At 41.0% G+C, this 25,927-nt stretch overlaps 2 protein-coding genes across 3 annotated transcripts in view; both read right to left on the bottom strand.

Annotated features, from left to right (window-relative positions):
- ANO2 (anoctamin 2) overlaps positions 1-9,956 on the bottom strand; it is a 146,978-nt gene extending 137,022 nt beyond the window's left edge. For both annotated transcript variants that reach the window (XR_005258835.1, XM_038153088.1), the window contains exons 1-3: positions 9,805-9,956; positions 6,081-6,259; positions 2,519-2,929 (exon numbers count right to left, since the gene is read on the bottom strand). Coding sequence is in view for 1 of the 2 variants with exons in the window: in XM_038153088.1 (XP_038009016.1) it covers positions 2,519-2,929; positions 6,081-6,259; positions 9,805-9,823 (609 nt within the window). In the remaining variant the exon portion in view is untranslated. The remainder of the gene's footprint in view (positions 1-2,518; positions 2,930-6,080; positions 6,260-9,804) is intronic.
- A 4,852-nt stretch (positions 9,957-14,808) lies between these two features.
- VWF (von Willebrand factor) overlaps positions 14,809-25,927 on the bottom strand; it is a 122,596-nt gene continuing 111,477 nt past the window's right edge. Inside the window, exons 48-52 of the mRNA XM_038153087.1 lie at positions 23,726-23,824; positions 22,189-22,317; positions 20,534-20,573; positions 16,575-16,672; positions 14,809-15,148 (exon numbers count right to left, since the gene is read on the bottom strand). Of these exons, the coding sequence (XP_038009015.1) occupies positions 14,960-15,148; positions 16,575-16,672; positions 20,534-20,573; positions 22,189-22,317; positions 23,726-23,824 (555 nt within the window). The 3' untranslated portion in view covers positions 14,809-14,959. The remainder of the gene's footprint in view (positions 15,149-16,574; positions 16,673-20,533; positions 20,574-22,188; positions 22,318-23,725; positions 23,825-25,927) is intronic.

The raw sequence follows: 25,927 nt of genomic DNA, 5'->3' as shown, positions 1-25,927 counted from the left end.
GCCTGTCTGAGCATAATGCCATGATCAACATGACATTATAGCAACTCAGATTTGGGCAGAATGAGACAAACAGCCATTAGAGTAATCAGTAAAGCAAGAAGAGCTCAAAACGTAAAAGAATCCCACCACCGTGAGTCATTATTTACATTACCTTTCCCTGGATGTGCCAAAAGATAGAAAAAACCAACAAAAACAGCTTCTGGAAGAAGTCCCATGTCCCTACTCCCATGTGAGGTTAGTAGACCAAAACCATTCCCTGATTCTTTGATTCAGGACATCCCATCTTTCTTAAGTTAGTGGATTTTCTTGCAAAACCATAGGAAGATGACATAATGCAGAGAAACCAGGCCTGCTCCAAACCAAGGTTCCAAAATTGGAATCCCTCTAATATTTACCTTTGCAGTCAGATCAGACTTATATCAAAACCTGGTCCAGAGTATATATTAGGGAATATATCTCAACTTGCAATAGTCTTATATTAAAAAAATTCATTTCTTATATTAGCACTGAAACAAACAACAACCTTTCCACCAGCAAACATTTAGTTCAGCATAATCTGCCAGAAATGTATTAGTTGAAAGTCCACTGTGCAATACAAAAATACAAATGCTGCTTTGAGGCTGTTCTCAGTTTAATGAATTTATAGACACATGTTTTTTCCCAAGACTAAAAGCAGAAGTTTTTCCGATATCAGCTCAACACACAATTTTAATCCATATATAAGGACAGCCGTGCCTTTCATATGTGCCTACTCAGCATTTTCTAGGAAATTCACAGTAAGAAAAAGGATAGAACCTTCAGAACATTCCAACAGGAGTTAACTGACAGAAGAAAAAAATCAGTGAAGTGAGATAAAAGAAAGGAAGGAAAAGCCAGGTCATGGGCAGGCAAGAAAAAGAATAAGGCATACTCCTTCCAGCCCCTTCCAGTTTCTCAGGAGATTCTGAAAGGGAAAACTCTTTCACCCTTTTCATTAGACAGCTTGTGTGTTGGGGAAGGACAGGAAGAGGAGTGGGGGACAGGCGTGACTCCGTACATGCACAGTTAGAGAAGTGATGGAATAGCTTTTTTTGTAATTTTAAAAATAAATTCATTTTTTCCATAAAAGAACTGATCAACAGCTTCCTGTGAACTTCCCAGTTCATTTACTAAAAGCCTTTTTCTCTTCATAGTGAAGACTGTGACAAAAAGGTTTTTTTTGATCAACACTTTATGACATCGTTTATCACTTTGTATATTATTTAAGAGCCTGTGCCATCACTTGTAAGGAGGCCAAAACAGAATTTGTATCCAACTGGACTTAGGGTAAGCAGTGAGTCATATAATCAAATCCAAATCTCCTGCTTGACTTTTTGGGTTCTGATGGAATTCAGAACTGAAAGGGGTCTCCAAAAACAGCTGCTCTCCTGGGTTTTATGCAATTTGGTTATAAAAATCATAGCAGTAAGATGGTCATGTACTGAACCTTAACCCCAGGGCACAGCATAAAAGAATCAGGATCTGAGATCACTTTTTTTCTGCTCAGTGCAAGGATGGCTCAGCCAGGTTGTGCAGTGAAATACAACCCAGAGCCACCTGCAACACAGAAAATTAAGCAAGGAAAATGTTAAGAGTCAAAAGAGTTTTCTATTTCTTTCTACTCCTGCCAGTGATTTAATATGCCTACACTATGCTAAGACAGTCAGTCTCAAATTTTCAGATTCAGTCTGTGATTTGCTCCATGTTTTGGAAGTGTTGACAGGTTGCACTGGAAGTAACATGAGCTGTAAGTTTTCAACACATAAAAAAAGGCACACTAAATCTCTCAAATTTGGTGTCAAGAACAACAGAGCACCTAAAACCAGAACCCAGCAGGGATTTCACTTCATTGGATATAAATATCTATGACTTTCAAAGGGGCACAGAGGGATAGCACAGAGCTCAATGCAACAACATGGGATTTGGAAGACCTGTCCTCAACTGACTGACTGGCAACAGCTCCCAGCTGACATGAGCATAGTGTCATTCCAGCATCACACACGTGGGAGAATAAATATATCATATCATAAGCTGGGATCTTCTCCTGTCAAAGCATAGAGGCTGCTCATCTTGTGGGTGGGATGAAGAACACAAAACTTACATATGGCTGAGAAGAAAGCTGAGAGTCACACTGAAAATATTGTGAGGAAATACGAAATGTCTTACCATTGTTCCAGCAAATTACTTAAGAGATACTCTCTTCATTTTAGAAATATTCAAGTTGTTGGGGGGGTTTTTGGTCAGAAAAGCATGTCTGCTGCATGCCATAAGAACATTTAGATAAAGAAATATGTTTTCAGCTGAAGTAAGATTGAAATTTCTACTCAACACTACATTAAACAACAATAACCACCATGTCTTTCTCAGGCACAAAGGACCAAGCAACACAAACACACCCAGCCACCTTCTCAGCTTCACACCGTATTTTGGGCATCCAAAGTGTCCATTATCCATCGGGACACCCGATGCCATGTATGAGGTGCAAATCTCCCCCTCTTACCTCAGGGTCTTTCTCAATCTCCAGCCCCGCTTCCAGCAGGTTGCATTCATACTCCTCCCGCTGCAGCCGCCTCTCCTCCTCCAGGGCGTCCAGCGGGCTGAGCTCCACCACCTCCAGGCTAGGCAGCCCCGGCCACTCCTGCAGGGCACGCTGGCCATCATGCTGCTGCTGCTGCTGCTGGGGCTCAGCTTGGCCCTTCCCAGTGCCTCCGTTTGAAACCAGGGCCACAGAGACGGATCCACGCCTTGGCGCTGAGGAGGCAGCACTGGGCACATGCTGGGCCAGGCGTCTACGGTAGTGGTAGGCCAAGACATAGTCAACCTTCCTCTTGCTGTCCCTGAAGTGCAGGCCACTCGGGGAGGCCTTGTCCCTTGCCCCTGCCTGGGTCCCTTCCATGTAGTTGTTGATAATCTGGGAGAGAAACATGGGAGTTGCACAGAGAAGAAAGCAAAAAAGCCCGAGTAGGTGGGGAGGGTCTATCTCCACATGAGCACATGAAGCCACTAAGAATCCAGGTATGACCTACAAATCCTAATTTTGCACACCAGCCTCACTTCATTCCTCCTCTGACCATAAACAAAACATAGTTTAGTTTATCCCGACATTTGGGTTCCCTATAGAAGAGCAGGTACAGAGGCACACCCCAACTCTGTCGCCCTGTTCTGCACATGCACAGACCAAACGGAGAGGACACCCGCATTATGAAAGGGGACAGAGAAGTGAGAATAAGGACCACATTACAGGCTATGTGCCATGTGCTGTGGAGCAAAGCAGGCAGGGAAGGGAAGCAAAAACAGTGTTGGAAGGGCAGAAATCAATCTAAGCCAGAATAGGAAGGTGGTTCAGAAGGTCTATAAGGGCCAGGCTGGACATAAACACTTTGGAAAATACCAGAGATTAGAAAGGATATGTCCCATGAATGGCTAGCCATGCTAGCTTGTATTTCAACACATGAAAAGACTGTGTGACTGGCCAGTAACACTGCAAAAAGGAATCCATGGCTAAAATCCTTCAAACCACCCATGTTGCATCCAGTTAATCCCTCAGACCATCCCTGCTTCACCATCTCCCTCTCAGAACCCTTTTGGGATGCAGCTCTAGCAGTAATCCTGCCATCACTCCCCAGCCTGGTTGGGAAATCTGCAGCATTCATGTGGAAATCTGACACTGAGGCATTCACTCGCACTTCCCACCCATTAAAGGCAGCCCATGAGTTTTCTGAACTGTTTGCAGCCACCATTTCCAGCACAATGCTGCCGTGTAAAGCCCTTCAGAGAGCTCTCTAGAGTGTTATTCACTGGAGTGACACCAGCTCTCCAGTGATGGGGAAAAGATAAAAGCAAGGGTCAACCTGATTCAAAGCAATCATCCTATAACCTAATTCCAAACATTTATGGTTCCCATAGGTGACTGCACAAGCAAAATCTTGACAGGTACCAGTCAAAGGTTTCTTTCTCTCTTTTTCTCCCCTTCCTTACATGTGCTGGTAGTGCTGAAGGCAAAGTTAATCACTTGCTGTATGGCAATTATCTTGTTTGTTAAAACAACACCATAGGAAAGATGTTTTCGTGCTGTTCTTGTGAGCCAGCGAAGGCTTTCTGAAAATAAGGAAAGCCCCGTATCTCTCCTGAGGAAGACACCAAGGCTGTCACTATGACAACGTGATGAAGGAGAGAAAGTTAAAAGATACGGACTTTGGCTGGCTCACAGAATGACGTGGCTCCTTGTTCACCTATTAAGAACTTTGTTTCTTTCTTATGACCAATGAGCAATGTATGTATCTGTTAAGTAAATGTAAATATATTGAAAAACTATAAAAGCAACATGTTGCTCTAATAAATCCTTTTATACACCCTTCTAATGGGGTCTTGGTGCCTTGCGCCATGTCGCGCTCTATAGTGACACAACACAAATTTTTGAATGCATTATGTAAATGTGCATATTATTATATTCATCAATACCACCAGATTCTTGTTTTTCATTGTTTTGCTTCACTTACTCTCCCACAAAGTAGCTTTCAGTCATCATGTCACTAAATAAATCCTGGGTTTACATGTATCTTTCATCCTTTCACAAAATTACCACTGAGTAATCTGTTCTGCACATCACACTTATCACACACTTCATGTCTAAAGTATATATACAGTCCCTTTAGACACATCCAAAATTACACTCAGCACTGCATCCTGGCAGAATATAAAACTGCTTTTGAGACATCATTTTATTGCAATTCCCCATTTCCTGATTAAATACATTTTCATGTATTACTCACGGGCAGCCCATGCAACCTCTCCAGATCCATCTCTGCCCCAGCGAGGGAAAAACCCGTGGTAGATTTCTAGTGTCCCTCCCAGAAAGTTTCAGGCTATACAGTACACAAGGAATGATGTCACCACAGCAGGTCACTGGTGCAAGGCAATGCATTAGCTGGCTCTAGAGAAGATGAGCTCTGAGGATCCTCTTCTCTCTTACTGGACAGTATGGGCAGAAACAAGAAGCAGGAGAGGGAACAAGGAGGTTGTAGAATGTGAAAATCACTCCAAGGTTTTCCTGTCTTTACTGTGTGGAGCCACCTGCCACATCCCAGCCACCTGAGAGAGCACCATAGCAACACTTGGGGTTGCTGGAGTTACACACGGGAGGAGGAGAGTCAACAGTGACTACCTCTCCGTGGACTCTTTTCCTCACTCTTGGCAGCAAGGTGCCATCCCCAAAATTATGGGTGTCCAATTCACGGAAAACTAATTAAAATTCCCACAGATTTCACTAAAGACATTTCCCGCTCCTAAATTTGCACTGCTTGCCTTACCATGTGACATTCTGGCACAAGAAGACTATTTAAAGGAGGAACACAAAAAATCGCAATTTCAAAAATGCCTCTGAAGGAACTATCAAGATCTTTCTCTCCTCCTCTCTCACAGCCACTGTAAAAGTCAGAAACAGTGATGTAAATGATCAGCTTAGATCCTGCTCTCACTGCTTCTTGATGTTTCCAAGACAAGAAACCATCACACCAAGGAATAAGAAAATGGGAAGGTAGGATCAGCATTTCATGATGATTTTGTTCTAGTAGTCTGGTAGCAAATATAGCACTACAAATACGTCCCAAATGTGCCTCCTCTAATGACAGCTCTCCTCTGAACACTACAGCCACACCACACTTCCACTGGGAATCAATCCAATCCAGCCCCCACTAACACCTGCTCACAGCTGACTCAGGGTTGACACAGGCACACCCAATTTAGTGATCAACCTGCAGATCTTTTCTGCCACTGAGGGTAATAGTAATCCCCTCCATTCCTGCTCTGAAGGATTTTGGCTGAAGTAAACAATCCAGAAATTTTGGTGAGATTACTACTGCAGAAATTAATTCTTGCTGTACACAAAGAGACAAATTAACCACCTGAGGCTGTGGTATCATTTTCTTCATAAAGATTCTTCTCCCTGTTCTGATTTAACCAACACACAGGAGAATGCACCCTGCTTTTCTCACTCTGCTTCCAGTCTTTTCATAATCCCAAATGCACTTGACCTAGGTCAATGAACATGAAACCCTACTTACAGAACTTCTGTAGGACACCACTGATGCTTCAAGAGCTCCATTGGTCCCGCTTCTGTGCCAGGAAGTCTGGTTCTGAGGAACAGTGAGGCATTTGCTGTGGTAGGCTGGAAAAGGGTCCCTTGCTGATTTTGCTGTCTTCCGTCCATTTAGAATTGGGTGTGAGGAAGGTAGAGCAAAGTCTGAGAAGGAGAGATAAATACATAAAGCAGGTTTTGTACAGGTGGTTCCCTAATGGAAAGGGAAATACTACAGTCAGTAGACACTATTCATTTCTAGTGATGTGAATAGATCCAGTGCCACCAGGTAGAGGTACAAACTTGTGGATCGTGGTCATTCTTCACAAAGAACTCTTTACACATGAGAAAAGCTCACCAAGTATATCTAAGATTATACCTACATGTCTTAGAGGGTAATGTCTGGAATTTTTAGATATGCTCCCCATCTCTCGTGTTTGACAAATTACATGGTCACAGTGCAGAATAATGGAGGGTTTGGAGGGGATGGAAATCATTGCAGAATCACAAATGGGTTGGAGGACACCCATGTCCTAGGTTGGAAGAGATCTGAAAGATCATCTCATATCTATCCCCACTGCCATGAGCAGGGACACCTTCCACTATCCCAGATTGCTCAGAGCCCCATCCAGCCTGGCCTGCAACACTTCCAGGGATGAGGCAGCCACAGCTTCTCTGGCCAACCTGTGCCAGGGCCTCTCCACCCTCACAGGGAAGAATTTCTTCTGCATGTTCAACCTAAACCTGCTCTCTGTCAGTATGAAGCCATTCCCCATTGTCCTGTCACTCCAGGCCCTTGTCAAGAGTCTCTCTCCATCTTTCTTGTGGGCTCCCTTCAGGCACTGCAAAGCCACAGTGAGGTCACAACAATGCCTTTTCTTTTCCAGGCTGAATAATCCAAATTAGCTCAGTCTTTCTTCACAGCAGAGCTGCTCCATCCCTCTGATTCTCTTGGAGGCCTCCTCGCTCCAACAGGTCAATTCCATACTGGCAGTAGCAGGGTGAAAAATGCTAATAAAAACCAGCAGATACAGAAACTGTTTTGATACACAAATGTTTCAAACTCTTTCCCCCTCTAGTGGTGCTGCAGCTGAAACAGGGTTGACTGATCCATACTCTCATTCTCTTGGAGAAGCTCTTAGAGGGAAAAATGATGTCTTAGTTCTTCCAGCATTAGTGTTTTATACCTAGGAGAAGACATCCTGTACACATCTGCCTACATGGTCTGCACCATCATCACTACAGAGAAAGTACACCACTGCCTCTGTCTAGAAAGGACTTTTCTGCTTTCTAGAAAAAAGGAGTTTTCTCCAGGAAGAAGAAATAACAGCTCCCATCTATCCAGGGAGACACCACATCCATTGTGTACTGCTAAAGTCTGGAGGTTGTATTTCCCCCTCATTTAGCTAAGACCCTTCTATCTCCTATACTCAGTATAGGGGATAGAAGGAACCAATTTCATATACCCTATATGAAACTGGTTCCCCACTACCACATTCTGAGAGAGGAGATAGTAGAATGCTAAAGAAGGAAATGCTTGGAAGAGAGCGTCTGACCCGTAAATGTTATGATTATTCTTGTATTTCCTAACAATACCAGATTAGGGTCCAGCAGCGCTTGAACAGTCCAGCAGATTGACTCACTAGTCTTCCCAGTCTGCTCTCCCGAGCAGACTCGTGCTTGGCTCACTTTAATGAAGCATATGATGATGCCACGAGGGGAATTCCAAGAAAAATAATTAATAAGTAATGGTTTCATTTCCAAAGGCCTCACACAAGGCCTTCTCCAGTATTTTCAGACGGAGTCTGGGATATCTCACAAAACCTTTACACAGCTCACTCAGCCTCTCTGCACTCCTTTTCCTCAGCTTTTTGCAAAATTAAGGCACATGTGCAGCAATTCACTTTGCTGTTTGTGTTCCCAGGTCCTTGTCCAAAGTGCCACCATGAAGAAGTTGCACAGACTGCCAAAAGTGGAAGGACTGAGAGTGAGTGTTAAAGAACCACACTGCTTGTGAAGGAGGCAGTAAAGGAGTCTGTCTAATTAGGAGCTCTGTATTAAATCCTGAGTAATAGCCAATTAACTGAGCTGAGTGGTCCAGATGATAAGATTATCAAGCACAGCTACTTGCAGAACACACTGCAAGTGGTTTGGTCATCCAGAGCACAGACAGGGAACTGCTTTCATTTATCTCCCTCTCTTTTCAGATAAGTATCAGAAAGGATCTGCATTTCTGAAGGACACCACAGTTAGAAGAATACTCCTCTGCAAGGCTGTTAAAAACATCTGCAGTTTAGGAACATTGTTTGGCAAACTCCAACCCCCAAGTAGGGATGAAAAAAAACCTAATTGAACTTACTGTTTCCTTGTAGCTTTACTCAAACATCTTTTTCAAAGGGCATATATATGTATGAAAAGATGATTATACATGTGCTCTTTAGGTTCTCAGTAAATAATGACTTTTCAGGTCTGAATGTAGATGAAGAAGCTCAGCTCACGCCATTACTTCTTGTGCACATCTCCACCAAACTCAACTATAGTAAAGCATGATTTTCTCCACTGTATCTTCAAAATCACCATTTTAGTGCCTTTTAAGAATATAGGAATTAGACAGACAAGGCTATTTGGATTGTCTCTAATGCCATCTGTTTTGCAGCCTGTGTGTTCAGGACTCACACAGTACCTCTCAGACTGCAGGTGGAAAGGGTAAAACAACAAACCCTGACTAATGCCAGACTAATCTGGACAGCCTGGGTTCATCTGCTTGTCTGAACCCCATGCCAACACTCAGTTTGAAATGTCCTGAGCCTCCAGGACACCCAGCAGGAGAATCTCTTGGGTAGGGCTCAGTATCTCAGCTGTATTTCTCTACATTTGTCTGTACATAACACAGATATCCTTTGCCTTCCCACCTCCAAATATGATTAGAGAAGAAATACTCTCTGTAAAGAGAACCATCCAATTCTGAGTTTAGTTACAGGACTGATTTTAATAGAAGCAGTTAAGCAGCAGGGAACTAAACACCTAAATAGTTCTTGAACCATCCTAAAGAGAGAAATACCGGATAGCTAAAATTTAAAAGTCAAATTCTATTTTTCTATTATTCAAATAAGGAGATTGAACTTCACAGCAGAGATACAGCCCCAGAAACAATAAGATAACATGGAAACAGCCACAGAGCTTTTGACTGTGGACAGCAAAAGAACAATGACTCAACATCAGCACTGAAAGTTATTCTAAACTTGTACACTGGGAACTCCAGCATGAAGGTTTTATGCACTGAGCAGATTTGCTCCTTTTGTATGGGAATTGAGAGCTCAGGGCTGCCCATTTTCTCCTGGAAAAGGATATTGCTCACTCCTCACAGTTACACTGCAATAAAGCAAATGCAGGGGGAAATAGCAGAAGACCAGCACAAGGCATTTGCCTAGTGATTGTCTTTTCCACATGGATCACAACACTGACCCACAGTTGCTCTTCTGAGGTTTCAGCAGAAATTAACTTTGCATGTTTTATCTCTGAGCTCTCTGTATGTAACTGGGCTGCAGATTTCTTTCTTTCTTTTTCTTTCTTTCTTTCTTTTTTTTTTTTTTTTTCCTAAAAGAAGACAGAGAAATCCTTCCAAAGTACTTCTTTCTTTGTTCTCCACCCCATCCTGGCCTATCCCTCTTCATAGGCAGAAATAAGAATGAAACAGAGAATAAACTTACCAGGCATGTGCGTTTCCATGTTGCCTGGAGGTTTGGCTGGAAATTGCGTCAGTGCTAAAATAGGATGTGGCTATGCCATGCGCAATCTGTTTCTGCACTGGCTTAAGAGAGAACAGCACCAGCAGCTATTTCCATCCTGCCTTGATCCTGCTTTAAGTAAACCATAAACTGAAGCTAATTAGAGAGACCTTCTGGTTTGGTGATTACTGTCATGGAGGGAAGAGAAGGAGAAAGATCAAACTCCCATGACCTGAGAGGCCATGGCAGTTCTCTGCTGGAACTTCAGCACCTTGTCTTCATGCTCCATAACACCTCAAGAAATGAGGAACAACAGGCATATTTTGTCCAGAAGGCAGTGGAGAGGAAGGAAAAAGGCTAATGCAGAACCAGGGCTCTACAGCAGAGCCAGCTCTGTCCAAAGAATCAGCACTCAAGCATCAGGTTGTCTTGGAGATGGTTTCTGTGGGGAAGTGTGTCTTTATATTTACAAAGCTTCACAGTGCTTCCAGGTAGGAGGTAAGTGCAGAAAGCTTTTTATAAGGCTGTTTCAAGTACTCAAGCTACCTCAGTGCCTGGATGCACCTTCATTCCTGCATGAAATATTCAGGGGATTATCTTGTAATCAATGGTCTAATCAGAACAGGTGATGGATCCTGCTTAGCCTTCAACCTTACAATTTAAGCAACTATAGGGAAAAGTTGTTGATGACCAATGCTATCTGAGAAAAGACTCTTATTTGCTAATGATAAGTGGAGAGAGATGTAACTAATTCGAGTCCAAATCTTTTTTTCTTTAAGCCTGTTTATGACACTATGATGGTTTTTCTAGTGTGAGAGGGAGAAATGGATTTATTCAATGCCTGAATAAAGTCCAGTGGTTCTATGAACTTGTAAATCAGGATAGTGCACTGTGTCATGGCTGGCAAGGGTAGAAGTTGTCTCTGTCACAGAGGGATGTGCTAATGCACCTTGGTTGTGCTATCAAACCTGCTGAGTACATAAAAGGAGCAGTGCAGCTGTTATTTCCCAAACCTTGGGCTGGGTGATGTAAAATGTTCCCAGCAAGACTAAGAAATTTGTATGGGATTTTAAATTCATTAAATGCCCCCACTCTTCTTGGTCCCTACTTTGAAATGGCATTTCTTATCTTCTAACCAAAGTATCAACAGATATCAAATACTTTGTCCTTTTTACCCTGCTAGCATCTTATAGTACTCTCAGAACTTCTTTCAAACGTTTTAAAAACAATTAATCTGTTTCCTAGACAGGGAACAAATCTCCTGCTTTCTACACCAATCTCAGGCAGAAAGAAATGAAAACATTCTGAAACTTTTGCTATTTTCCATCCACAGTCTATGCTGCTCCAACTAAACTCAAAACCAGAAAGGCAAATCCTGGCTAATTCTGGAATAGTATAGGAATGTAGAGCCAGGTCCTGCTGGGATGTCTGTGGATTTATAGCTCTGCCTGCACAGGTTTCAATTACCAGCTTCTATAAGCCATAAGGATGGGTGTGTTACAGGTAATACCTTATCTCAGGTAATAAATATTATACAGCAATATGCGAGGAAGTAAGATTCAGCTGCTTAGAATGGAAGTAGTCTATTTTTAAGACTTTCCAATAGAGAATATCATCTTGGCATCACTATTTTTCCTGAGTTACTTGGGTATAGTGTTAATTGATAATGCAGAGCTGTGACAAATAATACCAAAATACCTGATCATGTTTCACCTGCTGTAAAGGAGTGGTGCTTGCCAGTCTGTAAATTTAGCAGAGAGATTAGATGTTTTGAATTATTGAAGAGTTATAGAAGACTCCTCCCCAAATCCATTCAGCATTCCTGTAAATCTATCCTATGTCACACTCAACAATCCAGCTGGTGCTCTGAAGCGGTGGGATGTGCTTCTAATCATTGGTGGAAAGGTAAAAGCCAAGGTAGTTCAAACCCATTAAGGCTCACAAACAGTGTGAATGACTTTGGAAACAACAGTCCTCAAAGCCTGGCTTCTGCTGGAGAATGCCAAAGGAGCATGCCAATGGAGCAGTCAGATGTAGAGCACTGTGTGATGTGCTGGCACACTGGATCATAGGCAGGACTGTGCTCTTCACTCCTGCCAGGGAGAAATGCTGGTGAAAGTATTGGAATTGCACTAATTGCAGCTGTGTGAAAGGCAATGAAACCTGCACAGAGCAGGTCCGAGCCCACTGGCTCCTTGGGCAAAAGTCAGACAGCTCTTTTGGGGCAGACTGCCTGAAAATGTTTGATTCTCATGCCAGCAAGTCAAAGTCAGAAATGTATTTACCTCCTCAGCCTGTTAAAGAAGATGGTATAACATTCCCTTCTGCTTTTTCTTCCTTGCCAGTCTGTTTCTACAAAAGGATTTTCAAGGAAGATCCTTCTGGTCTTGCTTATGATGGGGGCTTGGAATACACAGGTCTGAGTAACAACATGTAGACCACACCAAAGTTCCCAGAAATCCCTGCTTTAAGTAAAGCCAGTAAGTGCTCTTCTCACGGGCTGCATTGCACTGACTCGGACAATTAATTATCTAATTAGAAGATCTGTTTGCAGCCACGAAGCCTTAGGCTGCAATCCTGTCAGCTTTCATGACCTAAGAAGGGTTAGTCTGGGTGAGGGCACAGGCTGAAACAAAGGGACATCCCAGCCATGTTAAGTGGAAGAGGATGACATTTGCCTTTTACTCTCTTCTCTCTGCTCCTCTCTGATGTTGCAGGTTGCTATTCCAGGAATTGCTGATCTTCAGCTTCAGATGAATTGTTGGCTACCTGGGTGACCCAAATCCATCTGTCAGGGAGCTTAATATCTAGAGACAGCTACAGAAAGGAACTGGTGTGAGGGTGGAGGTAAATTGGTGACAAATCTACTGCAGCAAGTGGGGCTGGTGCCGATTAAAACTGGGTTTCTCTCTGGTGTTACTGTGGCCTATAGCAGAAGATACAGATGCATGGAAAGCCTGCACTTCTACCATTGTGCAGCAATAAAGGTTGTCTTGAAAGAATAATAAAAACAAAAAGGGCTCACAATTCAGGGTGTGTTGAATCCACGACTGGCAAGAGAAAAGCAGGAGGGATCTGCCTGGTTCCTCTAAAAACAGAATACAACTTACCTTTTTAGTTGAAAGCACAGGAGTTTTTGTTTGTTCCCAAGGGGAGTTTTCCTTGCAGTTCGGGAGATGCTTTGACCCATTTTATCATGTCAAAGTGCCATTCATTATTTTAAAATTGTTAGTTAAACAAGAAGCTCAAGAAGCTTAAATAATTCTTGTCTTTCAAAAACACGCATGGCAATAACAATCCTCCCTCTCTCATATTTTTCAGAAATTAGCACTTCCCAGTGAAACTGCTTCACTGACACAAGACTCCTCCAGGACCAACAACACTCTGGAAGATCTTTTGTGTTCCATGGCCCAACTAGACAAAGTAGAACTTTAATCCTTGTAAATATATGACTGGCAGCAATAACTAAATTACACCTGTTATGAATTAAATTGCCAATCAAATCAAATCAGAAATTTGCAAGAGCCAAATTATGATAAAATAACAAAGTATAAAATTTATTTCGTGATCGAATGACAAAATCCTGGTCAGCCATGAATCAGACAGAGTCTAGCCTGGGAATAGAGCCTGGGTGACACGCTACGCAGCTCTGAGCCCTGGATGCCTCAGAGTGGAGCGGCACACCACTGCGATTTTGAGTTCAGTTCTTATACTCTTTTTCTTGCCGCGGGCCAGGATGTCCTTTGTCCTTTTCTTAATCAAGTAAGTCCAAAAAAGCTTCTCTGGTCCAGGATAATGCTATCAGATGAAGGATGGTCCAGCTCTCCATGTCTTGGGAACAATTCATCGACTTCTTGTCTTGTGCTAGACAGAACTCGAAAGAACCGTATTTGCAATACACAAAACTCTATGTCTGGTTAGATATACAAGTCAAACAGTCCCTTACTGGAAATCCCTTACATGTTAAGAGATTTCCCAGAAACAGATTACAAGCCTGAATGGATTTTCCTCATCTGTATTATCCCCCTCCCTCCGGTCATCAGCAGCCAGGTGTGCTGCTGATGGCGTAATTCTTTACTCAGCTAAAACCTCGAAACTCTGTGTTGCTGTTTTTACTTCACATGTAAAATGTAGTCCTTCTGTGTGGTATGTGTGTGTCAGCCAGTTTCCCAATCTTGTAGGCTGCTTTTCCTTGGTTTCTTAAAACATACCCAGACAAGATTCCTCATGGTAAAATTCAACTTCTTAATTCTTGTAACTATTTCTAACTTATTTATATCCTACTTCGCACTTATAACTATATTATATTCACTACAACATTTATTATTTTATGAATTTTGACTCTATTCATAACACACCTGCCACTGCAAATTCTGCATCTAAATTAATTCCAACTTTTGGAACAAATGCAACAGGTCAAGTCGAGGCACCTGGAAATAAGTGAGATAACCACTGAGCTTTCTCCTCAAGTTGGTCTGGGCAAGGGCTGAAGTAAGAGCTGTCCTTAAACCTGTACACATGTCCTGAGGACTTGCAGAATTTACATAGTGTAGTTATAGTAGTCCTCAACACACAGTTTCTTTGCATTCAGCTTCAGAAGAAACATGTATATGCATTGCAGAAAGATATTTGGTTGTCTGAGCCACAACCAGTATTGTTTGTGTACAACGAACATCCTACTCTTACTCTGAAGTCTTATCCCATAATTACTGTACTCCCTGAAAAGAATGGGAGGGAAAAGAGCAAAAAATTGTAAGTCCACCATGTGTCACTAAGGACTGAAGTGGGGAATGAAAGTGTAATGTCTCTGCAGACAACACTAAATGACTTGGGAAATATTCTTTAAGTATAAGCAACTCCTTCTGAGCATGATTTATTTGTGGTTTTTCTTTTGGGATTTTTTTCAATAATGTGGATTAATTTTCACAGTGAAATGAAGGGAATCTCTCTCCTACTATCCATCCCAAGATGAATCAGACCATGTTCTATTGTGCTGATAAGCTTTATTGTTTGCTGTGTTGATACAATTTTTCAGGATTCTAATGGATAAAGCAGTGTACAGAGAAAATTAGGCTTGCATTGTTAAGTTCCTCCATCATAAAACTTCAGATTAAGCAGCTGGGCTTCTGGGCAATATTCATGGTGTGCACTTGCGAGCATGGCATTCACACAGCGAGGCAGAGGGGATGTAGTGCTGCACCATGGTCCCATTGGGACAGCGCAGTGGGATCGTCACCGTGGTGGTCTGAGTGGCTGTACAGCAGCTGCAGTGGTCTTCCCACTGCCCTGTCTGAGCAGAGTACCTGGTGGTGCTTCTGCACTTGCCCTAAATAGAAAAGGAAGAGAGCTGAAGTTTGAACAGAGCTTCATGGCACTCAGAATTCTGGTTCTTTCCTTCAAAATATCTGTGGGTGACTTTGTCCAGCTTCTGTACCCTGCTGAAAACATGAACTCAGAAACAGGTGCCTGGGTCCAGAATGCAGGGTGCTGCACAAACAGTAACTTCTTATGAGAATAAGCAGAGCAAAGGAGAGGTGAAGAAACTGCTCACACACACAAAAGAGCCTGGAATTAAAATCTCATAGGGAATGTCCAGAGCTATGGTGTTGGCTTCTCAGCAAATGTGATTATCATGCATTCAGAAAGTGCTTTAGCCCAAATGCTGCAACCCACACACCCACTGTTGCCCTGCTGGTGCTATTATTTCTTGTTCTGCTTGTCTGGCCACTTAACTAAATTAGACCAAGCTGTCAGTGCCTGTAGCTATAAGCCTTCATGATGTCAAAACAAGTAGCCCCACATAACACTCTGTCAGAGTCCATTTCCTTTTGTGGCTTTGTGCTCTTAGTAAATTAAAATATCCCATCATTATCAGTGATGACTTTAGGCAAAATGTACTTAATACTGTTTATTCCCAATGTAAAATCTGGACTTCTACAGGAGAAACATCAATACTTTTGACTTTATGGCTAAGGAGCATTTACTTTGTAGACAGGACAAGAGGTTAAGAATTATTAGTTGTGCTATAACTTGGATTGCACAAAGGGTTGATTAAAGGTTGATTAAAGGGTTGATTAAAATCCTTATATGGGGCTTGGTTATCTTGGAAAGAGCAGAGATGGGAACACGCAGAAGGGAAGTTATGCTCCTGTTTTAAAAGGAAGTTGCTATGTAAGCAACTGATGGGCTTACATAGCAGTGATGGGCTGGAAATTAAACTTCTAATTTGATTATGGAAGGCACAAGACATGTAGAACACAAGAGCTTGATGCCAAGGCTAATTGAGGAATCCCAGAGCTTTTAAGGTACACAAGTCAAATCTTGGCACTTGGGTTTAAAGGTCTTTTAAAATGCCATTTATCTAAATACCTATTTAAATTCCCCTAATCAATCCACAGGCTCAGTGCTTAACTACATACTCAGAACTGAAAATCAGCTTCACAAATGTGAAGATAAATAGTCCTTTTTTAAAAGTATAAAGTCCTAACAGAGCTACTTCAGAGTCATTAATTTCTGATGGAAGCAAGAGAGTGGGATGAACAAAGCCTTTGGTCTAACACATGCCTTTTTTCATGCTGGTTTGACTAGGGAAAATTCGGCATCAGCAAATTACTTCAGGAAATAAGTGCCAGTTAGGTTAACATTAAGTCAATCAATGAGAAACTGATGCTCCACTTACTGAAGTGAAACCATGGTGGAAGAAAAGCTTTCCTTCAGGGAAAGAAAAAGAGGGGTTGATTTTTGTTATTTACCTCACAATGAGAAATGGGCACCTCCTTTTCAGCTACACACCCATTGATATTCCCATACTGCAGTCTGGTACTTACTGGATGACATTCCACCTCCACACCTACCAAGTAAAAAAAAAAAAGAAAAATAAAAGAAAAAATTTTTAAAGTGTTTGACACTGCTGGTAATTGGTTTTTGTCACTCACTTCCCTTTACTCCTGAAATTGCTGTCAGTGAAATGTTCTTCCTGGTAAAATCCCTAGCTGGGTGTGTCTCCTTAGAGTAATTCATGCAGAACTGTGTGACAATTTCACACTACAGCCCTAAAATTCCACTAGAGAAGGGTTTCCCTCATGTTTATTTTCAACTGACTGATTTGTTCTAAAGTCACCTTGGCCAACGAACACCAGCCTCTCCCTTGGTCTTAGACAACTCTCCTGTTAACTCTGGTAACCAACAGAGACTGTTCCTCCACTTTCAAAGAGAACCTCATCATTAATATGCTCAAATATAAACTAAGCTAGAACATTTTCTTCTGAACTCTTGCATGTTTTGGTCTGCATCTAAAGACTTGTGAAGGAGCCAATGCTTTTTTCAATGGGTATTTTATGCATAGACAACAGGAGGTCTGTGTAGTGTTACTACAGTTTTATGTCTGTAAAAAGACAGACTCCTACTCATACCCATTTCTATCTAACCAACAAAATTTCTGTGTTTAACAGAATATTGGACTGATTTTTTGGTACTACCCAAAACATTTCAGAAAGTTGAAGGAATTCTGCAGGGTATCTGCACAATTAAGTACATACACAAAGGGAAGAGAAAGGTATTCATCTTCCTACCAGCAAACACAGCTTTCCATCAGAATGTTGGTACCAAATTGACTCTGTGCCTTGCTAAAACCTTAAATTTCATTTTTTAAAAATGCAGCTCATTTTTTGTTCCAGGGCTGAACTGTACTTTTTCTTTTAATGATTTCCTCACTCCTTTATAAAAATTGTCCACCTGAAAGGACAATTGTGTTCACACAATTGAAAAGCATGAAAAGCACAAAAAAAAAAAGTGATCAGCCTCAACACAGATCTATCCCCTTTTTGATCCTGACTTACCTTGTTTTCTAGTTACTTTACCTCTGTTATTTACTTTCTTTGTTAACTGTGCCTCCTCTGCAAAGGCAAGTGCTTGTAACTGTTATAGATATATTAAAATTCATGCTTGAATAAATTATAACACTAGAGAAATATATATATATATATATATATATATATATATATAAAGTTAAAATCATGCTTCAGAGTTTAACACAGAAGGGCACCTGGAATCCTAAAAATCCTACACAGGAATTGAGACATCAGTTTCTTCATCAGCTTGTAATTTCCCCAGGTGTCCACTGAATATAAAACTGTAATTTGCAAGTAAAGGGAAAGTTCTGAATGAAACTCAGAACATCCGAGCCATCACCGGCCCTTAGTGATCCTAGATAACCAAATTTCAGTGTAGTTCCCATAATCTACCTTGTTTGAATGCCGGGTTCCCGCAAATTCGCTAAGATGTAAAAGGAGTCCCCGTAAAATGTAACTAAATTCTAACTAAATCAGGGAACGGGACATCAGAGGCCCATCGTGGCTACTGATAACCAGAGATAGCATATTTTATGATAATCAACTCAACATGAATAGCCAGTTCTGGGAACTTCACTAGTATGTAAAAACCTGATTCCGGTAAAAGCTATTCAACATGTATGTATTCCTGGGCGCGGTATGTGTATTGTGGTGCGGCTTTTGTCCTAAGGAAAAGACGAGATTCTGCGCTCGCCGGATGGAAAACAACGTAATGAGATGAATATTCCTGAGGCTCTGGAGACTGGACTGTTTGCTCATCTAATAGAATTATTCTGCACCTGAGAAACATCGAAAGCTCATCAGACTGAGAAAGGGACAAAGGATACCGTAGGTCAGGGCAAGAAATAGAGCATAAAACCTGGACTAAAACACATACAATTCGTGAACTCACCACTCTGATGCAAGAAAGGGGTCAGAGCTGCATGTGTCTCACCCAGAGCCAAAGTCCCAGGCTTGGCTCTGTCCTTTTGATTCATGGCTGGCATAAATTGTAATCCGAATGTACGCAAAATAAATTTTATCTTTTTTTATTATTATAATAATTTGGCTCTCGCAAATTATTAATTTGGCTTAATTGGCATTTTACCTGTAACATAAGGCATTTTACCTGTAACATACCTAACAAGACATGTGAGATTGAGATCAACAGAGAAAAGAGACACAACTTCTTTGTTAAGTGGGAAAATAAGGACTATCCTTTGCCAATTATCAAGTCCTGTGGCTAATACCACAAAAACCTCATGAGAAAATAGGAGCTGTTCACTTGTGTGCTCCCACAAAAAAGCTGGAACAGTGCCCTCAGACACACTAAAACAGTCCAGTTGTGAAGGCATCACATAGGAAGGGAAACTGACTCCTCAACCAGCTCCTTTCATTTGCCCAAGGACTTGTTGGACTCTGCTGAGCCAAAGGCATCAGCTTGAACTTGAGGGAACAAGTTCTTTGCCCAATTCTTCATGGGCCAAAGACATCTGAAAGACTGTCTCTTTCAGAGACTTCCTGAAAGACAGACTCAAGACCTTGGAAGATAATGTAATCTATGTCCATGACAAACTGAGCTACATCCAGGCAAAACATCATTGGGAATAAGGATTTGAAGGTCCATTCAATATGGGAGGTTTATGCAGGCAGCACATCATGTACATCAGTTTGCCTTTGCTGCTGCAGGGAGGTATCACTTTTAAACGACTCTGTTAAATAAATCTATGCATTGACCTGTGCTCATTTGGAACTAGTTTCTCCTTGATTACAGTGATTGGCACTAACTGCCCACCACCCTATCTTTTAAATCTCAAAATCTGCTGTTGTTAATAAATAATCTTGCATACTCCTTACTTGTAGCCTGGTAGATTAAAGCTCTCTTAACCAAAAAGCTCTTTGATCCATTTGATGACAGTCTCTCAATAGCTTTCTGACTTCTATGTCTCAAGCCAGAGCTCAGTGATTATCCAGACAGGCAAAGGCTGCAAACTCTCTAGGAGTTACCCTCCTTCATCAGGGGTATTACTGCAGCAGTTGCTGTGCCAGTGTGGTGATGGGCTGCTATGCTGGCCATCTTTTATTTATGAGCACATGCATAGGAAAAGTAAGAAAATTAAAAGACATAAGACAAGATCTTGATATTCTGACCTTAAAAGAGAATTTCAATCCTTTGTTATATTTTTAATTTTATATAAGCTACAGTATTATTTTTTTACTTACAGAGGAAAAAACTGAGAGTTTTGCATCAGTGATTCATTTTAGAAATGAGAACTCAACCGTGCAAACCTTCCTTATGTAAGCAAACCCTTCCTCCTTTCACAGCCTGACTGACACTTGGATTATCCACACAAAGATGCATGAAATTAAGGGTCGCAGGACTGACCCCTAAACTGACAAATTTAAGAACCAGTCAGGCTGTTCCATAGGAATGCATTTCCCCTACTATTTTTGGTTAATATGTTAGCCAAGACATTACTGCCACCAGGGTTAGGCTTTTTTGATTAATTAATTTAAAGTTGATTTTTTATTCATGAAGTGTTTTCCTCACATATTCAGTAGTATCAGGTTATGTGCCTTGACAGGCTGTCTGTGCAGGACTATTTCTGTTATCACCAGATGAACAATAAAACAAAACATTCATAATTAACATCTGCATAAAATGTGGAAGAGTATCTATTTCTTTCTAAGCACTTGGGAATACTGTCAAAACGTGTTCTAGATGACAAAACATGACAGCAGCATGTCAGAAGGTGGGCTTCTTTGATGGTTTATTATAACCACATTGCTAAGCTCTGGTTCATTACAGTGCATATTATGGAAAGTGTAGGTACTTACATACTCTGCCTTCTCCATACAAGATTTCTGGATTATTTACTTACATGTGTCACAGCAAGTGTTGCCAATTTTTGCAATTCTGCCCTAAAATGATTAAAAAAAAAAAAAAAAAAAACAAAACTCAAATTTTGGCACAAGTGATACACTTCTGCTGAAAGATGTATAAAGCAGGGTACTAGGGAAAAAAACCAAACAAAAAAACAACAACTGAATTTCTACATTATACAAAATCATAAATCTACATTAATGCTCTTCTCTTTATCAATTTTAAGATTTTGAACTTGTGATGATATTTGCTGGTAGCTAACTGGAAGTAATTGACTTATTAGCAAGTTCAACACCTGAAAATATTGCTCTCACCTGCTATTAGGAGCTTTCTAAAATAAAGACATGAAATACAAATAAATTACTGAAAACCAGAAGGATAAAACCAGTAGCATTCAGGTTTCATTCTGTTTAAGAAATATCACATCTGTCAAGTAAGTTTTAAAAGCCATAAAACCTTATGTTTCTTGTTTCATTGCTATCATCCAGAACATACTTCTCAGAAATATATGTATATTGCAAATTATTGAAAAACTATAGTGAAAGGCAAAATGGAGAAATATTTAGACTGCAGGGTGACGCCATTTTTGCACTCAACCCCTGAGCTTACATGCAAAAGTTTGGAGGCTTTTTTAATTAAAAACCTAAAATTTTGATCTGCAACAAGATGAAAACCACTAATTTTATAGCTGAAATAGTTCTGTTTGAGGGGGATAGGAGAAGAATAAATGCAGTTTGAGAAATTCTGTTTAAAAAGTAAATTGTTTTTCACAGATTTTCCATTAACATCACTTGAATACGATAATAACCCAAAGCCTGTAATGTAATGCAACATTCTTTTCTAAATCTTTGTTTATACAACAAAACCATGTATTACAATTTCACAAAGTGAGAAATGCCCTGTTTATTTTTCCCACATTATACGTAAATTCTCCATTTCTTTCACATGTATGAGCAGACTGGTTTGACCACAAGCTTTACTAAAAATTCCCTGCTTCCTGCCATGCCCAAGAAAATTGGAGCAGGTGGATATAAACACCTGTAAGATGTGTAAAACCTGACAGATTAGCAAAAACAGGGCACCATGTGCTACACTCACACCTCACTCTGCTCCTCAGTGTCTAATTAACCTCAAGTCACAAGAAAGACGGGCAAGTACTTTGTGCAGGGCTTTTTATCCTTCTAAACAAGTGTAGTTGTGGAAGTTTGATCTTTCTACAGCAGTGTGAAAATTCCTTTCCCTAACCTCATATAATGACAGAGAAAAAATACCTTAGCATTTCATATTCATATTTCTCAGTTTGTGTCATTGTCCACACAGTTTTGCTCTGGATCCCAAACTGAGAACATTGTTAGAACCACCACTTGCAAATGTTTGATACCTCAAATATTCAGCTTCATATTGATAACAGAATTAGGGTCAGCAGTCAACACAGTCCCACAAAAAAAAAAAAAAAAAAAAAAAAAAAAAAAAACCAGCTTATATTTTTAAACAGAGAAAACCTGTATCTTTCTGAATTTCAGAGCAAGTTCAAACTCAGTTTAGCCAAGGTGTTGGGAAAGGGTTGGGGTTTCCCACCCCAGCACACAGAAGGTACCAGAAACATGACAGAGTCCATTAGGAAACCTGGGAACAGGACCTGTCACTACTTACTCCTTCAGCTAAGCATCTTCTGGCATCAAATGGAGGACAGCCAGTGATTCTCCTTTCCCAGATAAATTCCCCTCTCTCATTTACTCTGCAGGAGTGACTGTCACAGCCATCCTGAAGGGATGTGTTTGCCTGGAAAGATTGAAGGGCTGTTAGCTTTACACAGCAACAGGGGACAGGAAGTTTTCAGGATATTACTTTGCTGATGTCTTACTTAAAGAACCATGGTGGTGACAGTTATAAAATATAGAAATCTTTGTTTATCAACAAAGTCATTTTCTTCTGTTTAATTCCATGGCCGTATGGATCACAGTTCTGCCCAGACTACCAAAACCTGACCTTTTTCAGCTCTTAACAGGGAAGAAATTTTCATTAACTTAGGAAAAAACCTCCTCTAAGTGAGAGATTTGGGGGTCTGGCCTATGATCTGTCTTTCAAAGAGACATATGGCTCTTTGAAATACCATGTTATATAAACAATGTCAATACCTTCTGGAGGAGTTGGGAACTTCTTTAGAGCTTCTTCTTTTCACCCCCATCCCCACACCAAATCATTTCGTTTGGAATAAACCCATAAGAGCAAGTCCAGCCATTAACCTCCTACTGCCAACCAAGTCCACCAGAAATCCACATCTCTAAGAGTCCCATCCACGCATTTTTAAAATCCCTCCAGGGCTGGTGACTCAATCTGGGCAGCCTATGCCAAAGCTGGACAATCCTTCCAGTGAAAAAAAAAATTATATCCAATCTAAATCTCCACTGGTGCAACTTGAGGCTGTTTTCTCTAGTCCTGTCCCTTGTTCCCTGGGAGAAGAGCCCAACCCCCACCTGGCTTCCTCCTCCTGTCAGGGAGTTGTGCAGAGCCAGAAGGTGCTCCCTGAGCCTCCTTTTCTCCAGGCTGAGTTCCTCCCAAATGCTCCTGGTGCTCCAGACCCTTCCCCAGCTTCGTGGCTCTTCCTATACTCTCCCCATCTAAGATTTTTCACAGGAATGGAATGAAAGAAAATTTTAGATACTGCCTCTGGTGAGAGAAGATGGAGTTTAACCAGAAAAATATCCACTCCTGCTTAAGAACATATCCTGCACTAAGGCTAGGCTGGATGTGGCTCTGAGCAACCTGCTCTACTGGAAGGTGTCCCTGCCCATGACAGGGCATTGAGACAAGATTATCTTTGAGTTCTCTTCCAACCCAATCCATTCTATTATTCTATGCTGGAGAAGTTTCTCAAAATTCACATTTTCCATTTAACAATATCACATCTTAAATGAGGGTTTTCATTTCCTCTAAATACCTGTTTGAGGTCATATTCCAGTTAAAGTTCCTTGATAACATTCCTGAATCTAGAATGCCCCTCTAGGATTTTGCACTGGGATATGAAATCACCCATTTGTCATTTACAAACAAATTAACTTCCTTTATCAATTATTCTGAGATACAAAAACACTGGTAACACCACGTTACCTAATCAAAACCATGATGATACATTTGATGATACATTTACATTTACTCATAAATAAAATAAAGAGTGCTTAAAACTTACCTGAAGATATTGAACCCTTCCATCTCTCAGCCTGATGTTACATGAAGTTGGCACACATTTTCCACAGCAAGAGCCATGGATTTCCTGCCTTCTGTAGTTCTAGAAGGTGAAAGACATTTTTCTGGGTTTATTTTGTTTTAAGCATATATCCTGTATTTATTTTAAGAAGATTTAAAAAAAAAATAAGATTCAGAGGACAAAATGACAGCCAGCAAAATGTTTCTAAGTAAAACCAATGGATTCTACACAGTGCAACATGGAAAAGCAGTTGGAAGTGCTGAAACTGGAGAGAAAAGGGCAAAATACCTAGTAAGCATTAGGCAGGGAAAGGGCAGAATAAGGGAAAAGGAGAGCAAGAAAGAAAAGGGGAATAATGGAGCCCCACAAACAGCATTGAAGGGAAAAACAGTGGCAGGAAAAAAAGCATGGGAGATTGAGCAGCACTAGGTGGAGAGGCAGAAAGGTATAGAGTGAATAACAAAAAGGAAAAAAATCAAACCAAGCAGAAGGGAACTGAGCTAACACATGAAGTGTCTCACAGTAATATGTAATATCCCCAGCCGCTCCAGATAACCAACAGCTGCTTATGATGAGATGAACATTTTTAAGAAAACAAACACTTTCTGGTTCAGTGAAGGTATGTATGTTATCCATATATTTTTTATAGAAAGAGAATTTGGGGAAGGGGAGTTACTATTAAATCATTGGGGAAAAACATAGTTCATTGTTATTTAGGGGAACTTTCCCTACTAGCAAAAATATAAGCACCTGAAGCAGGTCATAAAATGACCCAAAAAATTACCCTCCTGAGCAGAATATGCTGGAGTTGGCTGCACTTCAATTGCCAGTGCTTTTCCTTACACAACTTCTGCATCCAGGAGAAAGCAGATGTTCCTGAGAGAATTGGTACTCTTAACCAATTTGTACTCTTAAATTTTACCCATTAGCGTGGAATTGCTTTTAATCCAGGTATACCATGAAGTCAAAGGCTTTGAGACAGGAAAGATCCTGTGAATTGTGTGAATCCCATTGACCTTAGGGGGATGAAGACATTCTGTATTTATTTGATTTTTTTTTCCCCTCAAGCTCCACAAATTCATTACAATGGCTAGGAAGGGATATATACTCCTAGACCTACAACTTCCCTTGGGTAGCTGCATATCTCCCAAACACAAGTTCACAGCCCTTAATAAGGCCAACTGGAAATGGCCCTTTCTTCAGGGTTTCTGTCTAGTCTGTACTTTTGGGTCACATGGGAACAAGGAGCCAGTTGGGTAATGTGTAGGTGGTGAAAGATGCAGGAGAGGAATGTTCCCCCCCTCCCCATTTATTTTATCATGTATTATATTGATTCCTCTACCATTACACAGAAAGAATGGATGCTCGTGTATCTTTGTGTGAGAACATACACATGTCTCTGGCCACAAATTCAATCTGGTGTATCTGTTTGGGGTTTTTTTTATGGATCTGCAAGGTTATATTTTGAGAAAGATGCTCAGTACTGAGCTTGTCCATTTATTTTCTCTTCAGAAGCCTATGTCTATAATCAAACCTTACAGAAGGGGTGATACTAGGGTCTAGAACCACAAAAAGTATTCCAGATTGTCCTTTTTGTCAGAGGCTACATCCATTCCACCAAATAAAAGGTGTCAAAGCCAGTTTGATGGCCCAATGGACAAGTGGAACACTTATGAATTATCTAATCTGCATTCTCCACATGAAACTGGCTGGCCTTGGGTTGTCCTAACTACTGACCTGTCCCTGGACATCATTTGGAAGTCACATCATCATTTTTCTACTCACAACAGGCCAGCTGGGACACTGTTGACAATTCTTCAAGAAAAAGAGTTGCAGGAAATAATTTGAGCCTGCAGTCTTGATCTATTTTTTTCATTGGCAGAGATTACTCTCTCCAGAAACATAACTACATTTCCAGTCCTTTCCAGTTCTACTTCAGGATGGGAGATTGGATTCATCAAAAACTCTGCCGCTCTCTGTTCCAGGGGCTCTATCTGTATATGCCCCTCCTGGACATCAGCCAGGAATCCCACATGATCATGTTAGAGATGTGGATTTTGGGTGCCAGGGCCACCACTTGCACAGGCCCTGGGTTTGGTTGGGGCCATTGTGCTCTATCCACTATCCAGGGAAAGGATGAAGAAGACGTAGAGGCATATAAGTTTTCTTTTTCTGTGAAACTTA

Source organism: Motacilla alba, chromosome 1A, assembly GCF_015832195.1.
Source record: "Motacilla alba alba isolate MOTALB_02 chromosome 1A, Motacilla_alba_V1.0_pri, whole genome shotgun sequence".
Lineage (NCBI taxonomy): Eukaryota > Metazoa > Chordata > Aves > Passeriformes > Motacillidae > Motacilla > Motacilla alba.
This window is presented reverse-complemented; position numbering and strand designations above follow the sequence as displayed.